The 25,968-nt window shown below is 39.5% G+C and overlaps 1 protein-coding gene across 1 annotated transcript; it reads left to right on the top strand.

The window, feature by feature from the left end:
* The first annotated feature begins 17,174 nt into the window (after positions 1-17,174).
* Positions 17,175-18,218, top strand: LOC122403174. The gene has a single exon (XM_043406532.1). It carries the CDS (start codon positions 17,175-17,177, stop codon positions 18,216-18,218), a length of 1,044 nt encoding a protein of 347 aa, XP_043262467.1.
* Positions 18,219-25,968: the final 7,750 nt, after the last annotated feature.

Raw genomic sequence — 25,968 nt, 5'->3', positions numbered from 1 at the left:
TAACGGACGAGTTGACGAGGTCGAGAAACGTTCGGCATAAGTCAGTTCTCGTCGAGACGTGGAGAAGCGTAGTTCAAGGCATTTCTGTATTTCTGTAATTCTGTAATCGTTTATTTCGTTATTGTTAAATATATTCATTCTTCAAAATATCAACGTGTTTTGTCATTCCATGGTCCGTATGATCCTACATACTTATTAAACTCCGAAAAATATTAAATACGTGTTTTTTTGTTTCGGCTAAATACGCTTTTTAGGGGTAGAAAGCACCCCTCAACCTCTGGAGTCGGAAACGTTTGTGGCTAATTATATCTTAAAGGATACAGTTTCTGAAACAAGTACTAGATCCAGAGTTGTATAGTTCAGAGTGATGCACTTGATGGTGTCCTTGAAATTGACCTTCAAGTCGATTTTCAAGGTCAATTAAATTTGGAAATAATAAGTCGGACTGACCGGATTTAGCAGTTGCCGGACCTTGAACGCATCCTGTATTTATAATCAGTAATTTTATGCGATGACTCTAATCTGTCTTTAGAATTGATTTGTTGCGTTATTTTCCCAAAAAAGGAACAATCAGACTGTTGCGTCCCAAGTCGAAAACACGCCATTTTCGTAACGCAGCAAAGTTCGTCGAGGGGCACAAGGCTGGGTCCTGCGTTGGTCCAGGCAAGGCCATAAAACGGCGTTGTGCCCATATTTGGGCATACTCAAGGAGTTTTCGCAGTGGAATTTTCCACGACCCCCACACGAGTGCATCCCTGCGCTTGCCGAAAGGCAGTTACTCCGACGCCTCCGACTAACGCACATCAAAACTCAATTTTCTCTGTTAACGTAACATAGCATCACATCAAGAATAAACATTCTTGAAATTACAAGTAACCACTCGCATATAATTCCATATATTTTTCCACGCGACTCCACACCATTAATTTGTTCGTGGAGATAGCGCGTCTGCGAGCACGATTGCGGATTCGCTACAGAGTGTCGACGGCCTTACAACCCGTCACCCGAACGACGCTCAACATTTTGGTCCTTCGAGCCGGATCTATTGATACCAAGAGTTCAGTGCAATCAATCAACTGCTAAGGATTCGCCTGCACGTGAAATACGGCGTCCTGCAAGGAAATCTCAACAAGCATACGTCGGCGAGGACTCGTGACGTATAAAAAATCACGGACTATTATTGGTGGTGAAACGGTGCAAGTGGAGTAACTGTGACAGAAAAGCAGAATCGTTACTATCAAAAGGTGCAACATCTGCAATCGGCAAGGGATTCGACGGCACCGAGAGTGCAGCATCACTGTTGAAAACACATCACGAGTGGATTCGATAGCGTCGTGAACGTTACATCCAAATCACAAGCGGATTCGATAGCGTCGGAAGCGCTACATCCAGGCCATCAAGGAGGCTGCAATTGGTCATTGGAGTCTACATCTACAGCGGAGCTTCCTTCAGCGAATCATCGCTGGACAAGGCGTATCATCGGTGTAACTACGAAATCGTAAGTCGAAATACTTGTTAGTCGCTATCCTTTATGTTGAACTTGGTTTATTAACAGTATAATAACAGTGGACTTTAGCGTAAGCAGCAATATATAAATTTTATTAGACACGAAGATACAAACAGAACGAACTGAACAGAATGAACAAAAACAGTTAATGAGGAAACAAAAAACGCATTATCACAGATCGATAATATCAACGTCACTCCGCGTACTTCATTCATTCGGATATCGTTGTTCTCCAACACCCTTCCTTAACGATATACATTCTAAAATTATTTAATTTGTTAATACAGCCCACACTTTTTTGCCATATATTTTAATTTTACTTTTCCAAGAGGTTTAGTTAACATGTCAGCAGGCATTTCATCTGTAGGGCAGTATTGTGGGAAGGGAACGATCGAAACGGATCGATATCGCGGTGTTCGGAAGCCATGACATGAACGAGATTCGGGAAACGGTCATGGCCTTCCGAGACAGGTGTGAATGAAGCAAGATGTATGTATGCGAGTAAGAAGGAGAGAGTGAATGAGAGAAAGAGAACACGTGTGTAAAGAGCAGGATGAAGGAATGTGAATGTCGAAAAGATGAATTGTGCGTGGAAAAAAGAAAAACAGTGTCTTGGTAACCGAGCTGGAAAGAACATTATATTTAAAAGCTAATAAATTGACCATTTTTTACCCTCTTCCACTCTATTTCTACAAACTTGGGGGCTCGTCCAAACGTAGAGAAAATAATAGTTCATCTCTCTTACTTTTTTTTGAAAATCGGAGTGCTTAACGTGGGTAAAAGTTCGCGAAAGTGAGAATAATGAGTGTGGCAAATGTGAAAGTGGCGCAATTGAAAGAGGAGTTGAGGAAGCTCGGCCTATCAACGGAGGGTACGAACGCGGTATTATTGATGAGGTTAACGGAAGCGAAAGGTACGACAGATCCTTTTCTCCTCGATCTGCCACGCGGTGACGAGATCGAAGAGACTGAAGATTGCGGGATCCCGGCGGGTGATAGGCAGGAAAACTTTGCGACGTATATTCGTGCACAAAGAGCCTGGTACACACTTCCCAGCGACCAGACACCTAGTGCGCGCGAGCGAGAAATGAGTCGCGAGATGGAGCTCTTACGACGTGAAAACGAGCTTACGCAACGCGAACTCGAGTTAGCCCGTCGTGAAATTGTGGTTATGCAGCAAATGCAGTGCCGTGAAGCGGCTGTCAGTCCGGTGCCGACGGTAAATGCGGGGCAGCCTAAAGCCAATGTCGGAGCGGTGGCGGAATTGTTAGGTTACTTCGACGGAAGTGAGGGCACCTTCAATCGATGGGAAACACAGGTGCACCTCTTAAAGTCAACATATAATCTGTCGGAAAACGAAGGTAGGATCTTGATGGGATCCAGACTTAGAGGAAAGGCGCTAGATTGGCTGCATTCCAAGCCGGAATTCCTGCAGATGTCCACCGGGGAATTATGTGAAGAGTTAAGGGCGATGTTTGGTTATGAAATGGACAAGGCGGACCGTCGGAAAAAATTCGAACGGCGGGTGTGGAAGCATGATGAGAGCTTTTCCGAGTACTATCATGATAAGGTGCTGCTAGCGAATCGTGTACCAATACTGGAAGACGAAATGGTGAACGAGATTGTTGCTGGTATTCCCGACATCGTGTTGCGGAATCAAGCGTACATACAACGTTTTGGAACTCGAATAGCTCTGCTTGCTGCATTTGCCAAGGTGCGCATGGAGTTACCTGCAAAATTGATAACGGAGTACAATGACCGGAGGCAGTACGAATGGAGGAATCGCACCCAAGGAACAGCCAGGATGGACATAACAAGCAGCACGAAGGTGAGACGGTGCCCTAGCTGTGGATCCAGAAACCACTCATTTCACGACTGCCCTACGAAGGACAAGGGCGTGAAATGTTTTGAGTGTCGGGGATATGGGCATATGTCAGCAGCGTGTCCTTCAAAACCAAAAAATGGGAACTCTTGCAATGTGGCGGAATTTGAACGGGAAGACACGCTTTCCGTAAGTGGCAAGTATTATAAAAAGGTAATGGTGAATGGTCATGAATTGAACGCGTTAATTGATACAGGGAATGATATATCGTTAATACGGGCGGATGCGTATATGGAAATAGGCACTCCTTCGCTAAATCGAAGGGAAATTGTTTTTCACGGTGTAGGCATGCGAAATAATAGAACGTTAGGAGAACTTTGCGTGAAAATCGAAATAGACAATGAGAAGTATGACATTCGCGTTCATGTAATTCCGAATGACCTTACTCAATACAAATTGATCATTGGTACAAATTTCTTGAACACGGTAAAGCTAATTGTAGAAAAGGGAAAGATTTCCATTGATAATACTGCGCGAGTGATTGAAACCAATCTGACGAACATTCCGGATATTTTTAAGATCGAATGCGATGCCGAGGTCAATCAGATAGATACGAATATAGCGCACATAGTCAATTCGGTGCATAGGACCGCTGTGGAAAATATGATAGAAACTTATAATCCAATCAAAACGCGCGAATGTAATGTTAAAATGTCCATTGTAATCAAAGATGACGAACCCGTTTTTCAACGGGCACGGCGTTTGTCTCAACCAGAAAAAATAGAATTGGCAAAGCAATTAGAAGAATGGTCGCGTAACGGAATTATACAGCCGTCATTGTCGGAATATGCGAGTCCTGTAGTATTGGTGCGGAAAAAGGACGGAACCGTGAGGGTATGTGTTGACTATAGGAAGATAAACAAAAAAATCATAAAGGATCGTTATCCGCTTCCTTTGATAGAGGACCAGTTGGATAGATTACAAGGTGCAAAAATTTTTTCAACGCTCGACCTGAAAAACGGGTTTTTTCATGTACCCATAGAAAAAGATAGTCGTAAATATACCGCGTTTACTGTTCCAGACGGCCACTACGAATTCTTAAGAGCCCCGTTCGGACTTTGTAATTCGCCCAGTGTATTTCAAAAATTTATTAACGACATTTTTCGTGAGTTATTAAAAGATGGTATCGTCTTAATTTATGTTGATGATTTGATAATACCCTCGATAACTGTAGAGGATGGAATAAAGCGATTGTCACGCGTATTAAAATTAGCTTCCGAATTCGGTCTCCTTATCAACTGGAAGAAATGTCGTTTCCTGCAGCAGCGAGTTGAATTTTTAGGGCATGTTATTGTTAATGGTAGCATACGGCCGTCGGAACAGAAAGTCGAAGTGGTTATGCGATTCGCGGAGCCAAAAGGCGTGAAGGAATTGCAAAGTTTTCTCGGTCTGGCGGGGTATTTTCGAAAATTTATCTTAAACTACGCAACAATCGCACGACCGTTATCGAATTTGTTGAGAGCGAATGTTGAATTTTGTTTTGGGAATGAAGAGAAACGAGCGTTTGATGGGTTAAAGAGTGCATTGGCAGAAAAGCCCATTTTAAAGTTGTATCAACTGGATGCAGAAACTGAATTGCATACGGATGCATCGATGTATGGTTTCGGCGCTATATTAATGCAACGGGGCAGTGATGATGGTGTATTTCACCCTGTATTTTATGCAAGTGGTAAGACGACTGCGGCAGAGGAAAAATATACAAGTTACGAGTTAGAGGTTTTGGCTATAATAAAAGCTCTCAAAAAGTTTAGAATATATCTACTAGGTATCCCGTTCAAAATCATCACGGACTGTCGTGCTTTCATGCTAACGATGAACAAGGCGGACCTTTGCGTCCGGGTAGCGAGATGGGCTCTTCTGCTAGAAGAGTTTAATTATACCATAGTATATCGACCGGGTAAGCAAATGGCGCATGTAGATGCATTGAGCCGCAGTCCTCTTCCTTCGATATTTGCCATTGACGAAGGTGAAGAGAGTATAACCGCGCGATTGAGAAAAGCACAGCATAGGGATGCGGACTTATGTAAACTCTTTGACGCATGCGAGCGAGAGAGCGCGGATGAGTATGTTGTACGTAATGGGTTATTATTCAAAGAATGTGAAGGAGATGTGCGATTAGTAGTACCGAAGTCAATGCAGACGCAGATCGTGAGGCGAGCCCATGAAAACGGTCATTTCTCAAAAAAGAAAACGGAGTGGCTTCTGCAAAGAGATTACTGGTTTCCCAATTTGCGAGCGAAGGTGGAGAAAATTATAAAAAATTGTGTTGGTTGCATTCTGGCAGAAAGGAAACAGGGCAAACAAGATTGATTATTGCACGCGATCGATAAGGGTGAGGTACCATTGGATACATTTCATGTAGATCATCTCGGACCTTTGGCATCCACGAAAAAAAGTTACCGTCATATTCTAGTAGTAGTTGATGCATTTACAAAATTCGTATGGCTTTATGCGACGAAGTCGACTGATGCCACGGAAGTCATACAGCGTTTAACGAAACAAGCAATGATATTTGGAAACCCGCGTCGTATCATCTCCGATCGAGGCACCGCATTTACATCAGATGCATTTCAAAGCTACTGTAGCGAACATCACATCGAGCATGTCTTAATCAAGACAGGTACTCCAAGAGGGAACGGACAGGTGGAGAGGATCAACCGAACCCTTATCCCGGTATTAACGAAAATGAGCGCACCAAAGCCGGAAAACTGGTATCGTCACCTCGACGCATTGCAGAGATGTCTGAATTCCACATATAATCGCGGCATCGGCACCACCCCATTCGATCTTTTATTTGGAACGCGTATGAGGACGAATGAAGATTTATATCTCACCGAGCTAATACAGAAGGAGTGGATCGACAAATTTCAAGAGAACCGAAATGAGTTGCGGTGCAACGCGAGGGAACAGATCATAAAGATGCAAGCAGAAAATAGGAAAACCTACGACAGGAAGAGGAAAAAGGCACAAGTGTATAAGAAAGATGAGCTGGTGGCTATAAAGAAGACACAGGGGGGTCCAGGGCAGAAACTTACACAGAAATATGTGGGGCCGTATACGATAACGAAAGCCCTACGGAATGATCGTTATTTGGTAAAAAGATTCGGCAATCATGGGGGTCCTCTCGAAACCTCAACGGCGGCAGATCACATGAAACCATGGATAGAAGACTGTGCGGAGATAAGCGACATTGACTCTGATTAGAAAACATTCAACCAGTGGCATCTGAGGACAGGTGAACTGGTCAGGACGGCCGAGTGTGGGAAGGGAACGATCGAAACGGATCGATATCGCGGTGTTCGGAAGCCATGACATGAACGAGATTCGGGAAACGGTCATGGCCTTCCGAGACAGGTGTGAATGAAGCAAGATGTATGTATGCGAGTAAGAAGGAGAGAGTGAATGAGAGAAAGAGAACACGAGTGTAAAGAGCAGGATGAAGGAATGTGAATGTCGAAAAGATGAATTGTGCGTGGACAAAAGAAAAGACAGTGTCTTGGTGACCGAGCAAGGAAAAACATTATATTTAAAAGCTAATAAATTGATCATTATTTTACCCTCTTCCACTCTATTTCTACAGTATTGATAATCTATTTTTCCCTGATCCTTAATGTCTTTTATATAATGGAACTTTGTATCAATGTGCTTTGTCCTATTATTAAACTTCTTGTTAGATGTGAGTTTTAAGCAACTTTGGTTGTCTTCATAGATGATTGTGCCCTGGGTCCCTTCTCCAAAATCTTCCAGTAGACGTTGTATCCATACAGCTTCTTGAGTAGCTTCGGCAAGAGCTATATATTCCGCTTCTGTAGACGATAGTGAAACACATGGCTGCTTCCTACAAGCCCAACTTATTGAAGCTCCGGCGAATTGAAACAAATATCCGCTATTCGACTTTCTATCATTTCTGTCTTGTGCCCAATCGGCGTCTGCAAAACCAATTAGTTTCCTGTTTTTAACCCGTTGACCAAGTTTCAATTCATAATCAATTGTTTGTTTTAAATAACGAGCGACTCTTTTCGTTTCTGTCCAGTCATTTGTCGTGGGATGCTTGTTGTGTTGGCTCAGAATAGCGACGCTTGCGGATATGTCCGGTCTACTGTTCACTGCTACGTACAATAAAGCACCGATGAGCTGTTGGTACCTGTCACTTTCTGGCATTTCTAATCCATTTTCTTTATATTTGAAATACCCTTGATCTAAAGGTACACTTGATCCTTTTGCATCTTGAAGACCGAATCTGTGTAATATTTTCCTAATATATTTCGCTTGATTTATACAGTAAAAACCTTCTTCATTTCTTTTAATCTCTATTCCTAAATAATGTTTCAACAATCCTAGGTCATTCAAACAAAAATGTTTCTTTAATAACCCGGCAGTCTTATCAATTTGGCTATCATTTTTTGCTGCAATTAAAATGTCGTCAACATAAATAATACCATAAATCAGTTCTCCTTTATCTTCTTTTGTATACAGACATGGGTCTGCCTGACTTTGTTTGAAAGCATGTTTCACAAGCAAATCGTTTAATTGGTCACTCCAAATTTTGGCAGCCTGCTTCAAACCATAGATGCCCCTTTTTAGTCTGCAAACATAGTCATCCTTTTTACCAGGTAACTCATATCCTTCAGGATGCTTCATAAATATTGTCTCGGTTAGTTTTCCATTTAAAAAAGCAGTTTTTGCATCAAAATGTTTTATCAACATACCTTTTTGTCCAGTAACTGTTAAAAATGTCCTGAATGTAGATTGTCTTACCACCGGTGCAAAAACTTCATCGTAATCCGTACCATATTTTTGTGAAAAACCTCGAGCGACAAGTCTGGCTTTATATCTCTCCACACTACCATCGATGTTTCGCTTAATTTTAAAAACCCATTTACACGAGACTATATTCGTGTCTTTTGGTTTGGATACAATTTCCCAGGAGTCGTTCCCCATTAAGGAATTCATTTCATCATCCATGGCTCTTTTCCAATACTCTTTATCAGATCCTGACAATGCTTCCTTCACACTTCTTGGTTCATGTTCTGTATTTAGGACCATGTTTGACGAAGCTACATACCTATCTGGTGGTACTCCTTTATTCGTTCTTTGAGACCGTCTGCACTGTATGCGATCCGTTTCCTCATGACCACCGTTTGCCTCCTTACTTGACATATATTCGTCTGTACTTGGTCCGTCGTCTGATTCTTCACTGGATGATTCTTCACTGGATGATTTTCCACTGGATGATTTTTCCCTCTCAACATCTTCATGTTTATGGTCGTCTTCCGTGCTGATTTTCATTTTCGAAAAAATGACCTCATTGTCCATCAGTTTATGCTCGCTTACTAAATCCAAAAACACAACATCGCGGCTGATTTTGATGCGATTTGTTTTTGTGTCTAATAAACGAAACGCCTTTGATTCATCGGAGTAACCGACAAAAGTAAATTTCTCAGCTTTGTCGTCTAATTTCTTCCTCTGTTCCTTATGTATGTATATGTATGCACTGCAACCAAAAATGTGTAAATTTCCGACATCAGGCTTTTTCGAAAACCACAATTCATATGGGGTTTGATCGATTGCTTTCGTAGGTAATCGATTCTGTAAATAGTTAGCTGTGTTTACAGCTTCTCCCCAATATTTCTTATCTAAATTACCATCAAGCAGCATACATCTTGCCATCTCAAGTAGGGACCGATTCTTTCGCTCAGCAACGCCATTCTGCTGAGGTGAATAAACTGCTGTGTACTGTGCTTGAATCCCTTCCTGTCTCAAATAATTCTTTAAATCTTCATTAACATATTCTGTTCCCCGATCCGACCTTATTATCTTTGGTTTTTTCTTAAACTGTTTTCATTTTTTCTACATATTCTTTTATACATTTTGCTGTTTCATTTTTATGGCTCATAAGATAAATAGTCGAGAAACGAGAATAGTCGTCGATAATTGTTAAAATGTACCTTTTGTTGCTCGGTGTTACTGTTTGCATAGGTCCGCACACGTCCGTATGTATGAGATCCAGAATTGAATTTGTCTTGCTTTTCGATATTCTTGGGAAAGGTAGTCTAGCCATTTTACCCTTAACGCAGCATTCGCAAATCATCTGCTGTCCACAATTTTTAATCTTGATACCTGTGGCTAGATCTTTATTAGCTAAAAACTTTATGGCGTCAAAATCCCTATGCCCGAAGCGACGGTGCCAGGTATGCTGGCAATCCGCTGTATGCCCATTAACGATACACCCACTCGCTATATAAACTTTTCCAATTGTACTTACTCGATACAACTCGGGTGACAGTTTCGCAATCGCTTGTAATTTGTTGTCCTTCATGATCTTACAATCGTTTTCGTCAAACGTTAATCTGTATCCATCTTTCACCAATTTCTTTACTGATAATAAGTTTGACCCAAGCGTCGGCACATACAACACATCACACACTTTTATTCTGGAAATTGCATTAGAGTCCAATATGCAATCTATTACACCCGAACCGATTCCTTGCACTTCAGCAATTTTTTGTTCATCTGCAAGACACACTTGACCTTTTCTTCGCGTGTCGAATTCTCGAAAAAACTTCTTCGAAGTTGCCATATGGCTTGTTGCCCCAGAGTCGACGATCCATACATTTTTATTATCCTCTTCTTGCTTCTCCGTTCCAAGATATGCTCCTTCAGAAATTTCTGCTCTTGCATAAAAACAATAATCATTTGCAGAATCTTGCAAGACTGCATTAGCTTTTTCTTTTTTATCTTTCCAGGCTTTATATTTTATACAATCACCTTTAAAAGGCCCTGATTTTTTACAAAAATAGCAACTTTTCTTCGACTGTGTGCTGTTTGTATTTTTGTATCCAGTTTTCAACGCCGCCTCTGTACACTCTCTTGTGACCTTTGCCCCTTTACGTCTTTTGTATTCGTCCATTAATTTGCTTTTTACAAGTTCTAACGTAAAATCACCTTCAGGCCTGCTTTCAAGCGCTGTCACGAGAGTTTCATAGGATTCTGGGAGACTTCCAAGCAGCATTGCTCTCATAAGGTTGTCTGGTAAATCCTGTCCGAGAGCAGCTAATTTTTCAAAATAACCGCACACTGTGGTAATATGCTCTTCCATGTTGCCGTTTTCTTTCATGGCTGTTCTACATAATTGTTTTAGCAACAATACTTTACTCGTCAGCGTGGCCTTTTGGTGATATCCTTTTAGTGAATCCCATACCTCACGTGATGTTTTGGCATTCCTGATATGCTGCAGTTGGCTGTCTTCTACTAATAATCCTATTATAGCACGTGCTTCATTATCCTTTTGCACCCAAACAGCATCCTCCGTAGCGGGTCTTTCACCTTTTACCACTTCCCATAGTTTTTCCTTAATTAACAGAAGTTCCAATTTGTAACTCCATACCGAATAATTTTCGCCATTCAACTTTTGAATCGCGAACTGCGTAAATCCGCCGCTTGCCATTTTTATACGTGTCACTGTTTCTTTATTAACTTTAGTCACTTTAATCACTGTCCACTGGGCCCATAACCTGTTGAACTTGGTTTATTAACAGTATAATAACAGTGGACTTTAGCGTAAGCAGCAATATATAAATTTTATTAGACACGAAGATACAAACAGAACGAACTGAACAGAATGAACAAAAACAGTTAATGAGGAAACAAAAAACGCATTATCACAGATCGATAATATCAACGTCACTCCGCGTACTTCATTCATTCGGATATCGTTGTTCTCCAACACTTTATAACCCCTTGTCGTTAAATAAACATACATTACGATGGCTTCTGAAAAGGCAAATTACAGTACTGAAGCAGGGTCATCTGAGAGCAACAATCGCGAATCACGGTATATTAGAAAACGAGCAGTAATAAAATCCAAACTAACAATGTTCATCAAATTGTAGAATCAAGCCGGTCCGCCCTTTCCACTCGCTTCTATTTCTCTGCTCCACCGATCACATTCACCTAATCTCTCATATACACACACACACACGTACGCCCTGAGACAAAACCTACACGCATTCTGCATTCGTCTTCGCAACCTGGCAATCGATTAATTTATTTACTCGGTATGAACAGCTGACTTCGACTCCGGTCATAGCAATCAATTGACGCCTCACGCACTTTCACAACAACACACTCACATTCACATCCCCACACTCGGCCATCTTGCATGATATCTGCCCTCAGATATCCATTGTTCATTCTTCACCTGATGAGATATCACTAGCTTCATTAACCCACGGTTTCATGTGTTCCGCCAAAGTCGATGTCTGCTGCGGACTTTCGTGCTCGCCCACCTTACACACAATGAAACGATCATTCCTTAGGATTCTTTCAACTCGATACGGACCTAAGAATTTGGACGCAAATTTCAAACCCGGGCCGTACTGGGTTCTCTTTATAGCAACCAACTCTCCCTCTTTGTATTGCCGAGCTTTCTTTCTATGTTTATCGTATCCGCGACGATTTTCACGCTGAATCTTCAAAATATTTTTCTTAGCTTGATTCCGCAGCTCTTCCCTGTTACTTTGAAACAAATCAATCCATTCCTTCTCTATTAACTCACGAATATCCGGATTATCCTTCATTCGTGGGTATGTTCCAAACAGTAACTTAAACGGCGTTGTACCGATGCTCCTATGAGGTGTTGCATTTAAAAATTTCTGCGCAATATCCAAATAGCGATACCACTCTTCCGGTTTCGGTGCCGACAACTTTGTCACTACTGGTATTAGCGTTCTGTTTACGCGCTCCACTTGACCATTAGCCCTTGGCATTCCCGCAGTTATTAAAATTTGTTCTATCGCTTCCAATCTACAATATTCCCGAAAATCATGAGAAGTGAAAGCTGTACCCTGATCAGCGATAATTCTCCTGGGATTTCCAAAAATTGACGATTGTTTTTTCAAACGTTCTATCACTTCGGAGGTAGCTGTAGTCTTCGTGGCATACAGCCACACAAACTTCGAAAATGCATCCACAACTACAAAAATATGCTTATAAGTCTTTCGCGTAGATGGAAGTGGTCCAAGATGGTCAATATGATATGTGTCTAATGGCAGATTTCCCTTGTCAATAGAATGTAAAAATCCTTCCTGTCTCCCATGTTTCCTTTCAGCAAGAATACACGGAACACAATTACGCACCACTTTCTCTACTTTTGATTTTAAATCTGCGAACCAATAGTCTTTCCTAACTAGTGTCTCCGTTTTCGCACTCCCGATATGACCGTTCTCGTGTACACGTCGAATGATTTGCGATTGCATAATACGCGGCACTATTAATTTTACGTCACTCTCAATTTCTTTAAATAAAAGGCCATTCCGCACTACAAACCCACTTAACTGTTTTTCATTCACTGCTTCAACAATCGGTTTCAAACTCTCATCCTCACACTGCGCTTTACGTAACCTCACAATCATACTATCCTCACATTCGTCTACTAACATACACTTTGGAAGCGGATTCCGGCTTAACGCGTCTACATGTCTTAAACTATTTCTCGAACGGTGCTCTATTTTATAATTAAACTCCTCTAATAAAAGAGCCCATCTCGCAATTCGAACGCACAAATCTCTCTTACGCATCGTTAATGTAAACGCCTGACAATCTGTAACTGTTTTAAACGGTATACCTAACAAATATATTCTAAATTTTCGTAGGGCTTTAACTATTGCCAAAACCTCCAGCTCATAACTAATATATTTCGATTCTGCTGGTGTTGTTTTTCCGCTTGCAAAGTATACTGGATAAAATTTATTATCATTACTATCACGCTGTAGAAGAATCGCACCATAACCATACATTGAAGCATCAGTATGTAATTCCGTTTCCGCTTTTAATCTATATAATTTCAAAACTGGACCATTGCTCAAAATAGTTTTTAACCTCGTAAACGCTAATTTTTCCTCTTCCCCAAAATGAAAGTTAACGTTTGCTTTCAATAAGTTTGTTAACGGTCGCGCAATCACGGAATAATTTCGGATAAATTTCCTAAAGTAACCAGCCAAACCGCGTCTGCGAGCACGATTGCGGATTCGCTACAGAGTGTCGACGGCCTTACAACCCGTCACCCGAACGACGCTCAACACAGACGGTATGGGAAAATAGGCTTAAATTTATAGAAAAAATATGAAGGAGAAAAAAAGTTTTGTAAGTAACTTCGGAATAGAAGTAAAGATAAGAAAACATGAAATGTCACTCTAATTGTAAATTGAACGTTACATTCATGCTTTATTAGAAATTTTCATTTTTTTTTAACAGACTTCGAAAAGAGGGAGGTTACTATACAGGGTGTTCGGCCACCTATAGTAAAAATTTTAATGAGCGTTAGTAGAGGCAAAAATAAGACGAAAATCAAGAATACCAATTTGTTTATGGAGGCTTCGTTAAAAAGTTTTTAACGTTTAAAGTTCCGCTCGTACTGAATTTTTTTCTCGAAAATGCGCAAGATTTCGGGGATATGTCCATTCACCAAAAATTATTGTAATTGATCCCCGCAACCGAAAATAATTTTTCCAGAATGATTTGAAATTTTTAAATTTAATTATTAATAACTTTTTAACGAAGCCTCCATCAACTAATTGGTATTCTTGATGTTCGTCTTATTTTGGCCTCTAGAATCGCTCATGTAAATTTTTCCCAGGGGTGGCCGAACACTCTGTATATATTTTTTTTATTTTTTATTTTTATCTTTTTTTTTATGCATGCATGTATGTATGTACGTATGTCCAGCGGTTACGGCGAAACGGCTGGACCGATCGGAACGAAACGCATTGCATCTTGTAGAGTATGTCTCCCAGTTGGTCCCCCATAAAAAACATTTTGCATTTTTCACTCCATCAGATCTACCAAGTTCTCTTCCAATTTGTCTCATTGACTGTCCGCGACCGTACATTTCCCATGCACGGTTCTGCTCCTCCACGGATAATTTCGCACCACTTCCCATTGTTGTAGAATCAGAACTACGAGTGACGATATCGCAACGACAAAAGACGAGTGACGATATTGTAACGACAAAAGATGTTCGTCTATTTCCAGTCTGATTCTACAACAATGTTTTATTAAATGCGTGTTTTCGTTCCATCATTTTCACGACTATTTTTTGTGTTATTTGCATTTAGGCTTACAATCATAAACTCTACTTTCTACGAATTTACTTTGGATCTCTATTATTATATTATCGAAGCATTGTTAATCTGTAAAATTTCATAATGTCATTAAACCCAAAAAATATTTTAAAGTTATTATGCCTCACTTTCGAGGACCCAATGTACAATATAGAATCTAAAATAACAGATGAAGAAAGATCATTCGCTTCTCAACTTGCAGATTTGATCAAAGACGCTATTAATTTTGATATATGTAAAGAGACTTATGATACTTTGAATTATACTGATGCTAGTGTGATTCCTGATGCTGTTTTAGTTGAAGATAATACAGAAGATGTTTCGGAAGTTATGCAAGACGATACAAAATTTCGAGAAATTGTAGACATTGATTATAAGAAGAGGGTAATTGAATTTTGGCGATCTGGACAAAAGAAAAGAAGGAATATAGAATCAGTTAAAAACCGATTTAAGAAAGTTATAAATGTAACACAATTGTACCGATGCGAAGCACAAGTTGCTGAGGGTGGGTCAAGAACAGATAAATTGTTATATATCTCTCAATACGTTCTAGAACAATTTAACAGTGCATCTGATCGAAGCCTACCCATTCACGATTTAGATTTAAAGAGATGGGCCTTGAAAGCAAGAGAGGTAGTTCATTTGCCTTCTCAATTATTCACGGCTTCATCAAAATGGATATACAACTTTAAAATACAACATGGCATTGTTTTAAGAAAAATAAATAAATTCGTGACACAAACGCATATTTTAAATAAAGCAGAATTATTGGAACAATCTACCAATTATGTGAGTCAAGTTAAACTAGAGATAGGCTTGCTAGGGACAGCAAACGTTTACAATTCAGATCAGTCAGGGTTCAATTTGGAAACACATGCTGGTCGTACATTAGCCTCAAAGGGTTCTTTGAAAGTGGAGTGTCTTGCTCAATCTTTGAACTCCTTGACTCACAGTTATACAATACAACCTTTAATATCTGCCGATGGTACCCTGAAATCCCCGTTATTAATAGTTCTATAAGAAACAAGCGGCCGTTTCGGACCGATAATACAAAAGTCAATGTACAAAGCAGATAATATCCTCGTCTTCGCCACAAAATCTGGGAAATTGACATCCGACATTGTTATTAAATGGTTTGAAGATGTCTTCTTGCCTAATACTGGCAAGAAGTCTATTTTGTGTTTGGATTCTTGGTCAGGACAAACAGAAAAGAAATTTGAAATTATAGGCAAGGATAATAAAGAAGTAAAAATCCTTACAATTCCTGCGGGAACAGCTGGCTTCATTCAACCATTGGATGTCTACGTATTCAGACCGTGGAAAAACTTCCTGAAACAATTTTCGGACTTAATTCTCTTATACAATTATAATATTAACCTACATTTGAGGAATAACATCCTCAAAATTCAATCATTAATCCACACTCAATTTTCGTCACCCCGATTCCAAAATATGATTAAATATGCCTGGTGGAAAAGTGGATATATTCAAGAAAAACCATATAGATGTGAAACGCCTGTCGATTTCTGTTTAAAGAATTGCGGTACAGTCTGCAAAATCTGCAATAACATTGCAGTAATAAAATGTGCGTGGTGTACTAACTCTCTGTGTATGGAGCATTTTTTTGCCATAGAAGATACAGCTATTCCTCATTATTGTCATGAATATAAAGAATAATGCCAATTACCATGGAATTTATATTCATAGACATATGTGAAAAGAAATTATGAAATCGCCTTCACTGGCTGGATCTCGATCACACATCTTACCTTATTTGAATGAATAATCAACTTTTAATTTCTTTATTGATCGAATTATTACTACTCTTGCCTTAATTGGTTGAATCAATAAACAATTTTAAATTACAGAAGCTTGTTTCATTTACAAACCACCAACGCTCTGGCAATGAATGTAAAATTTTACGCTTTATCGATTCTCGGGGTGAAAAGCAAAATACTCCCTTTGATAAACGAAATGATTTTCAAATGACCTTGAAAATCGACCTCAAGGTCGATTTCAAGGACGCCATCAAGTGTATCACTTTAAACTGTACAACTCTGGATCTAGTACTTTTTACAGAAACTGTAACCTTTAAGAAATAATTAGCCACAAACGTTTCCATCTCCAGAGGTTGCGGGGTACTTTCTACCCCTAAAAAGCGTATTTAGTCGAAACAAAAAAACACGTATTTAATATTTTTCGGTGTTTAATAAGTACGTCAAATTTCATTCAAATCAGTGAGTATCAGTTGGGTAGGTTTACTTGTCAGTCTCACTTCATCACTGACGCGCTTATTAAAAAACTAGGACTTCCGTGTAGTACAACGAACATTAGAGTTTCGGGAATAGGAAATTTAGCACGTAACGTACAATATCAATCATGCGTAAAATTAACATCAAGATTCAATGGATTCACCACATTAATTTCATGTCTATTATTACCGAAAATAACCGGAAATATTCCAAGCACACACCATCGACTTATCTGCATTACCGATTCCTGCACATATCATGCTCGCGGACCCCCATTTCCATCAACCCGGGGAAATCGATATGATTATCGGAGCAGGTATGTTTTGGGACCTATTGTGCATCGGACGCCACTCTTTAGGACCGAACTACTCATCATTACAAAAGACACAGCTCGGGTGGATTATCATTAGTAATATGACTTGCGCACATCTTATAACACAAACACGAACCACGTGCCATGTTGTAACGAATCAACAGTTACATAATCAAATAGCGGATTTCTGGAAAATTGAACAATATATTGATGAAGGACGTCGCATCGACAAAAATCATTATTGCGAGAAACATTTCGTGTCAACTTCAATTCGGGATAACGACGGACGACACGTGCTTGCAATTCCCTTCAAGGAAGAGATTAACGATCTAGGACATTCGAGACAACAAGCAGAACGCCGACTACTTGCATTGGAACGAAGGTTGACCAAACAACCGCAGATTCAACAAGAATATATTGCCTTTATGAGGGAATATGAAGAACTTGGACACATGACAAAACTGAACGAGGAGCAACGTGAAGATGGATTCTATTTACCGCATTGCGCCATCATAAAGGAGAGCAGCAGCACCACAAAATTGTGCGTAGTTTTTGATGGATCCTCAAAAACTACAACTGGACTATCCCTGAACGATGTACAGATGGCTGGACCAGTGGTACAAGAGGATCTACTGTCGATTTTATTACGTTTCTGCAAACATCGGTATGTTCTGTCAGCAGATATCGCGAAAATGCATCGCCAAATACGCGTACGTAAGGAAGATCGTCGCTTCCAAAAAATAGTATGGCAAGAAAATAGTACCTTGCCAATTAAAACGTATGAATTAAATACTGTGACGTATGGGACAACATCCGCACCTTTCCTGGCGACCAGAACCCTGCAATGCATTGGAGAAATGTATGCAGAAGATTCTCCTGCCGCCAGTCCCATAATCTTGGAAGATTTCTACGTAGACGATCTTTTGACTGGCACGGACTGTTTAGAAGAAGCGATCAAATTAAAAAATGATGTATCATCTATCCTGGCAACATCGGGTTTTGAACTCCGGAAATGGGCAACGAACAAGTCGCGTATTTTGAATCCATCGGATGGAGTACAATCCCACGTACATATTACACCCGACAAGGATGTAAAAACGCTCAACTTCTCTGGGAATCGCAGACGGACATACTGCGATTTCTAGTGCAAAAACCATTTGAATATCGCATCACAAAACGAACAATATTATCGGACATTTCCTAGATTTTCGACCCCCTCGGACTGATTGGACCAGCTACTATTCAAGCCAAACTGTTATTACAAGAACTATGGCAGCTGCAATTTTTCTGGGATGAATCACTGCCCCAACATCTCCATTCACGATGGACAACATTTCGCGAGAAACTTGGGTCAATAAATAACATTATTATTCCTCGTCATGTATTAGCTGCAGAAGCTGAGAGAATTGAATTGCATGGGTTTTGTGACGCTTCCCAGAAGACCTACGGAGTCTGTCTCTATCTGCGGATTTTCAACAGCGGACAATGGACCACTGAGTTAATATGTGCAAAATCACGCGTAGCTCAATTAAAGATAATCACTCTCCCAAGATTAGAATTATGTGGAGCATTACTGCTGGCACGACTTACAAGAAAAGTGCGGTAAGCATTACGATTAACCTGCGACGAGTACTACTGGTGTGATTCTACGATCATGCTTGCATGGCTCAAATCATCACCCAGTAAATGGAAGACATTCGTTACCAACAGGACATCCGAAATCCAGGAACTATCTCGCGGAATTTGGATATATGTGCAATCAAAGGAAAATCCTGCGGACATCGTATCGCGTGGAGTCAACCCTTCGTCACTTGTTTCGGCAACCCTTTGGTGGAACGGACCTTCATGGCTAGAAAGGGACACAGCTACCTGGCCATCAATAGAACCACATGCAATTGAAACACCAGACGTTAACGAAGTACAGTGTGCATTCATTGCAGTAAGAAAGGAACATTTATTCGAACGATTTTCTTCATTCTCGCGACTCCTACGCACGATCACATATTGTCTACGGTTTGTAAAAAACTTAAGAATCCGTATTCATAATCGCATCAAAGTAGTGAATATGTCAGAAGGTAATACCAGTGTACACACGGGTTACCTTTCAGTAAAGGAATTGAAAGATACCGAAATCCGTCTTCTTCAAATTACACAATCAGATTGTTTTCTGGAGGAACTTAAGAAATTAAGGACTGGACAAGCGCTCCCAAAATCTAGTGCACTACGTTCTTTGAATCCATTTATAGATGAAACTGGACTGATCAGGGTGAGCGGTAGATTGAAAGAAGCCCAGCTTTCCTTTAATCAACGACATCCCGTCATACTGCCATCGAAACATCATCTCACAAAACTTCTAGTCGCACATGAACATTTAAAGTTATTGCACGCAGGCTGTCAAGCGACTCTATCGTCGTTACGCAGACGATATTGGCCGCTTTCAGGTAAAATTCTTACAAAAAACACAATACGAAATTGCGTTCGATGCTTCAGGACTAAACCCGTAACTCAAGAATACCTGATGGGGAATTTACCTGCTGTACGAATCACCCCAACGCGCCCATTTTCTGTATGCGGCGTGGATTATGCAGGCCCGGTATTCATAAAGGAAAAAATTCGTACGAGGGTCACATCGAAGACTTATTTGTGTATTTTGTCTGTTTCGTGACAAAGGCAATTCATTTAGAACTAGCTATAGATTTAAGTACCGATGCATTCTTAAATATCTTGCGACGATTTATTTCCCGCCGAGGACTATGCCACAGTCTATACTCCGACAATGGAACCAATTTCATCGGCGCGCGCAACGAACTTCTCGAATTAGGCACACTTTTAAGGGACAGTAAACACAATAAATGGGTAACCAAATTTTTAAGTGATAATCAAATTGAATGGCACTTAATTCCGCCTCGCGCTCCTCATTTTGGTGGACTATGGGAAGGAGCAGTAAAGGCCACGAAATTCCATTTGAAGCGAGTTATCGGTGATACGAAACTTACGTACGAAGAATTGTATACGCTGTTAACACAAGTAGAGGCATGTTTGAACTCCCGACCCCTATATCCTTTATCCGACGATCCTACTGATCTATCTCCATTGACACCTGGACATTTCCTTATTGGTGACACGTTGAATGCACTCCTTGGCCCTGATATTCGACACATCCCAGAAAATCGACTTAATCGCTACCAGCTAGGCATGTGCGAGACCCCGAAATATCGAGTCGGGTCGAGAACACGAAATTTTTTCGGGATTGGGTCGGGTTCCCGACAGTTTCGAGACTTTTAAATTTTCGGGATTCCCGAAAAAAGTCGGGATTCTCAAAGGAGTCGGGCATCTCGAAAGAGTCGGGATTCTCGAAATAATCGAGATTCCCGAAAGAATCGGTATTTCCGAAATTTCCGAGAGCCACTAGTCAGTTATATTCGTTTTAATGTATACAGGGTGAGTCTCCTAACATGACAACCTCAAATAACTCGTAAGGTATTCGTTGTACGAAAAACTGTTTGAAACAAAAGTTGCATGGTATCTAGAGCTACATACAGTGCTCTAATCTGTTTTTTATTAACTTATTTTTTTATTGAGATATTAGGGTCTGGGCTAGGTCTGGGTTATTTAAGGTCGTCATGTTAGGAGACTCACTCTGTATAACAGCTTCTTGCCCGTATGCTACTGAATAATAATAATAATAATAATATATTCATGATTTTGAATTGCTTATTCTAGGTGTCTGTGACAAATTATGTTATTTTAATTTTTACTTATTCAATTTATAGTTATAGAATTATACGATTCGTGGAATAGGAATAGTACACAAATAAGTAGAAGTATAATTATTTATTCCAAGTTTTCATGCAAAAAAGCCATTTTTTCGACATTTTCTGTCAGCAATCTTGTTCGGTTCGATGTTACAATATTTCCAACCGTGGAAAATAGTCGTTCACTAGTTGCTTGAGTTGCGGGTACACCTATGTATCGTCGTGCCGCCTTTGCTAATATTGGCAATCTTCTGCAATTTTCTTTCCACCAGTCTGAAATACTATTATTTCGAGAAATATTGTTTTCTTCAAAATATATTTTTATTTCTTTTTCTTTAAGTTCATCATAACTCTCTACCCGATTTGTAGCGACTCTTTCGTTGCCAAGCTTATCATCAAAAAATTTGAAAAGCTTCGATTTTGGTTCCCCTATAATATATTTATAAACTCATATAAATTTGAAAATTCTAAAGTTATTAGTTTATAAACAATTTTGTTTATGTTACCATCATCTTTATATTTTTCAATTAATTCATCGCCATTGTTATTATAATCTGTATCTTCTTCAGATGTGATGCTCTTTTTCAAGCTATTAATTGCTTCGTGTCTTTGTTCATTTGGTAACAGCCGATCTTTGAAACGTGGATCTAGTAACATTGCTTCTACTAAAATATTACCTTTTACAATGGGCTCAAAACGTTCCTGCAAGTATATTATATTTTCTATAATTTAAATATCATTTTGTTGATAATCTTTTTTTAGTTCAATATAAAAATAATAAAATTACTTTTAATTTGTTATACAAACGTTGGCATATTTCTTTTAACATTTCGCCCTGCGTATTGTATGTTGAATATATGTCAGTTAATGCAATATACATTGGAATATAATGTGATAAAGTAGGATACTTTTCACCGCACATGAAATCCGTGGCATCTTTCATCGGTTCAAGTACATCTGCCATACATTCTGCGAACTTCCACTCTTCACTGTGTTACGACGAGAAAAAAATTACAATTTATTCTGTGTTGCAGCGTAACAGTAAATTCATAAAGCCAGCGGATGTAGAGTCAGACCTTTCAAACAATCAAGTTTTGCCTATAATCAAGTGCCATTAAGATGGTTATTTAATTATTAAACTCATTCATATCTGCATGACCCTCCAAATCCCGGCGTTCTATGACATTACTACCTGCAATAACATCGAAAACCAGTGCCAGATGTTTTATGGCGAGTCAGGTATCGCAAGAAATATCTGGGCACCAAGCGCTGACCTGGGCCCGTCGCCGCCTCGCGGAAAAACCCAGACGAGGGAAAATTATTAAAAATAACAGTTACATGCCGCCTCCCACCGATCAACTTCGCCAGCCAACTGATTGGCCAGTATATTTGCACTATTTGACCAATCTTAGACCGATGCTGCCTCCCATGGCCTTAGGTACGCCCATGGCGAGGTTAGCTGCTTGGGCAACCTTAGCCCAGAGAGCAGATCAGAATTAACTCTAAACCATCAATCATCACTAGTATTTCAAGACTGTATACATTTCGGCTATCTGACTTAGAATAAATAGTTATTGCTTGTTACCAATTCCACTGATTGTGATTGAAGTTTTTTACCTTCCGTATCCCACAACTATTCACTCGTCATTAACGTTGACGTGTGAAGCTGAGCATATTAGAAAGCTTCTTTCAACAAATTAAATTATTTTGCTCAACCCCTCAACACATTGGATAAATTATCCGGCATCTTTTCTTCGCATAAAATTAAAGTCAATGGTTTTCGTAAAGTTATTAATCTTTTTATCATTATGTACATACTATTCCACCTTGTATCCACGTCTTGCATTAATTTTAATGGCGTTTCGTTAGGATTTAATTCTAATTGCACTTTAAAAAATCTTTCTTTCGCAGAAGTAGATTTTGCGAAAAAAGAAACAATATTTCTGCATTTTTTATTGACGTTCATGTACATGGGAAATTTTTTCAATGCATTTTTTATTGCCAGTTGCAAACAATGTGCAAAGTACGGTATTCTTGACTAATCATTGCATGTATTAATAGCCTTTACAATATTTTTACCGTTATCGGTTACAAATATTAGAGGTTTGTTAGCTCTGTCTAATTTACATGTACTTAAACACAATAATATCTGATTTTTAATATTTTCAGCAGTATGCGATTCTTGCAAATGGCATAAATTTAACATATAATTGCAGATTTTAAAGTCTTTTGTTGCATAGTGCACTGTTAATGATAGATAACTATCAACGCTTCGTGACGTCCACCCGTCCGTTGTGAATGCTAATACGGTATCTATCAATTTCATAAAATACAGATCACAAAAATGAAGAACTTAACAATAATAAATGTAAGAAAAAATAATAATAATTTAATAATAATAAAATCTGTTACCTTCTTCAATATCTTTATTTATTTTATCTAAAATTTGTTTTTTCAAACCATCATACATGAGTGGTATTTTTTCCCTTGAAAACGTTGTTCGACTAGGTATTTTGTAATGTGGTGCAACAAGCTTAATTAATTCGTTAAAGCCCACGCCTTCAACTATATCGAAGGGTCGCAGATCTAGAACCATCAGTCGAGCAATACCATTTGTTATATCTTCTGGTTTAACAATCTTTCGTGTATCATTTTGTACATGTAACAAATTCTTTATCGATTCAGTTTCTTTTCCAGTACATATACTTATGTTTGGATGCATACGTTTCAAATGGCGTAATAAACCAGTAGTATTTCCATACTAAGTTTTAAATTCATGATGACATTGTGTGCATTCCTTTACCTTCTTCCTTTGCATCATGCCTTCTGCACTACTTCCAGCTACCACAACTTCATTCTCACTATCACTTGACATTTTTGGGAAAAAATATTTAATCTTTATTAAATTCACACAGAGTTTGAAATATATGAGCTCCCCGAATGTCCAAGCGATACTGAATGGACAGCGTACACAATGCCCAAGTACTAAGCACGCAGTCAGACGTTTGTTTACATTAGATCACATGATTCTTAGAATCCGTGTTTCCAATAACTTCACGAAAACTAGCAGAAGAAATTCAAAGAATTCAGTGATGAACACTGATGACCATACACAGGTGTACCCACAACTCAAGCAACTAGTGAACGACTATTTCGAGAATCCCGACTCTTTCGAGAATCCCGACTCCTTCGAGAATCCCGAATCCCTCGAGAATCCCGACTTTTTTCGGTAATCCAGAAAATTTAAAAGTCTCGAAACTATCGGGAACCCGACCCGACCCGACCCGACCCGACTCGACCTCTTCCCGATTCGTCCCGACCATCGGGTTCCCGATGTTTTAGGGGTCTCGCACATCCCTACTACCAGCACATTCAAAGAATGTTACAGCATTTTTGGCAGCGATGGAACACAGAATATCTCCACCATTTACAACAACGGACCAAGTGGCAGACAGCATCCCCCTCTCCACTCGCACCAGGGACATTGGTTGTTGTGAAGGAGGATAATTGTCCACCACTGAAATGGAGAATGGGACGGATCACCGAACTTCATCCAGGGAACGATACGATTACAAGAGTCGTATCAGTTAAGGTCTTCGATGGGATTGTAAAACGCCCAGTAACAAAAATTTGTATCTTACCTATAGACACTGATAAGGACACAGTACCGGGACAAGAATAGAGTTCTATTGCATTTTAATATTTAGTACTGTACACGCACATATCTCCATAGATGTATTTAATTGTATAATCATAGAACTCTATTATTATAATTATGTAACCTTTAATTTTAAGTACTGACATATCTAGATAGATTCACGTCAATTGATTATTAGCGAACTCAAATAATTGTATTGCATATCGTACATTGTAGTTGAACATGCGAGCAGTTCAAGGTGGGCGGAATGTTGGGAATTCCAACAGTTCTTAGCATACCCCTCATTTACTTAATGTTATTTAAAATTACTCAATTAGCTATTTGGCAAGTGCCTCATGGTACAAAGAAAATTGCCGTATCATAAACCCATTAAGCACCGTACTTTAGGACCATACCTGCCCCTTGGGACCGCGGACATTCACCCTTAGTGGGCGGGATTTCGAATATCTGAGGACTGGCCCATGAGGGATGGACAGGGGCTTGATTGGATACACAATGTCTCCACCTATTTTGGAATCTGTATATATTCGTGGGGCATAGGACTCTCCAGATTAGAACATTTCAAGAACAGTTAGAACTTCTTAAGAACTCCATAAGAATCGAAACAAGAACACTGAACATTAAACTGTTAACACATATGTATATAATTGTAAATAAATTCAAGTATTTCTAAATAGTATTGAACTTTTTATTTACTAAATAAAACGACTCCACGAACATAGTGGGAGCCTACACCTGAGGTCTTCACTTATCACCTTGCCACTTTACACGATCAGTTTGAATCTTTGCCGAGTAACGAGCGGTATAACTTAGAATCTCTGCCTCAATTCGTTCCAATGTCAAAAAGAAAAATGGAAAACTTAGTTTTTAGTGAGTCAAATAGCAGTGAAAATAAAAGCTGGGAGTCGAGCGCGAGCTACCGTCGAGCGCGGACGTGTTTATATTATTGTCCTGGTGCTGATTGAGAGCGATACGCGAGTGTTCGATCAAAGTGTATGAGAGAGAAGGAAAGTGTTCCTGACTTCAGGGGCACTCTTCCACGTTCAGAAAACAACCATGAATCCGAATGTACCAAAAACCTACGCACAAATGGCTCAACAAGTATATTTTCCGACTAAAGAACAGGCAATAATAATTGATTCAATTGGAGGAATCTCTATTCAGGAGTACACAATGGCAGTGAGAAAGCTAACGGATCCAAGAAATATTAGATTTGTATCTCGCATTTCACATGGACGAGTTTGCATGTATTTGAACAGCAAGGAGGACAGCTGACAAACTTACTGATGGTAATGCTAAAGTAAACATTGATTCGCATGTTCTTGGAATACGACCGTTAATTACAAAAGCAAAAAGAATAATATTGTCAAACGTATGCCCAATAATTCCCCACAGCGCAATTGAAAACGAACTAGACAAGCTAAAAATCAAGTTAAGCTCGCGAATAACATTTATCAGAACAGGAATGAGTGACCCTAACTT

Source organism: Colletes gigas, unplaced genomic scaffold (genome assembly GCF_013123115.1).
Source record: "Colletes gigas isolate AHSC1104 unplaced genomic scaffold, ASM1312311v1 Colletes_gigas_Sc00045, whole genome shotgun sequence".
Taxonomy (NCBI): domain Eukaryota; kingdom Metazoa; phylum Arthropoda; class Insecta; order Hymenoptera; family Colletidae; genus Colletes; species Colletes gigas.
Note: the sequence above shows the minus strand (reverse complement) of the source record. Positions and strands in the feature narration are given on the sequence as shown.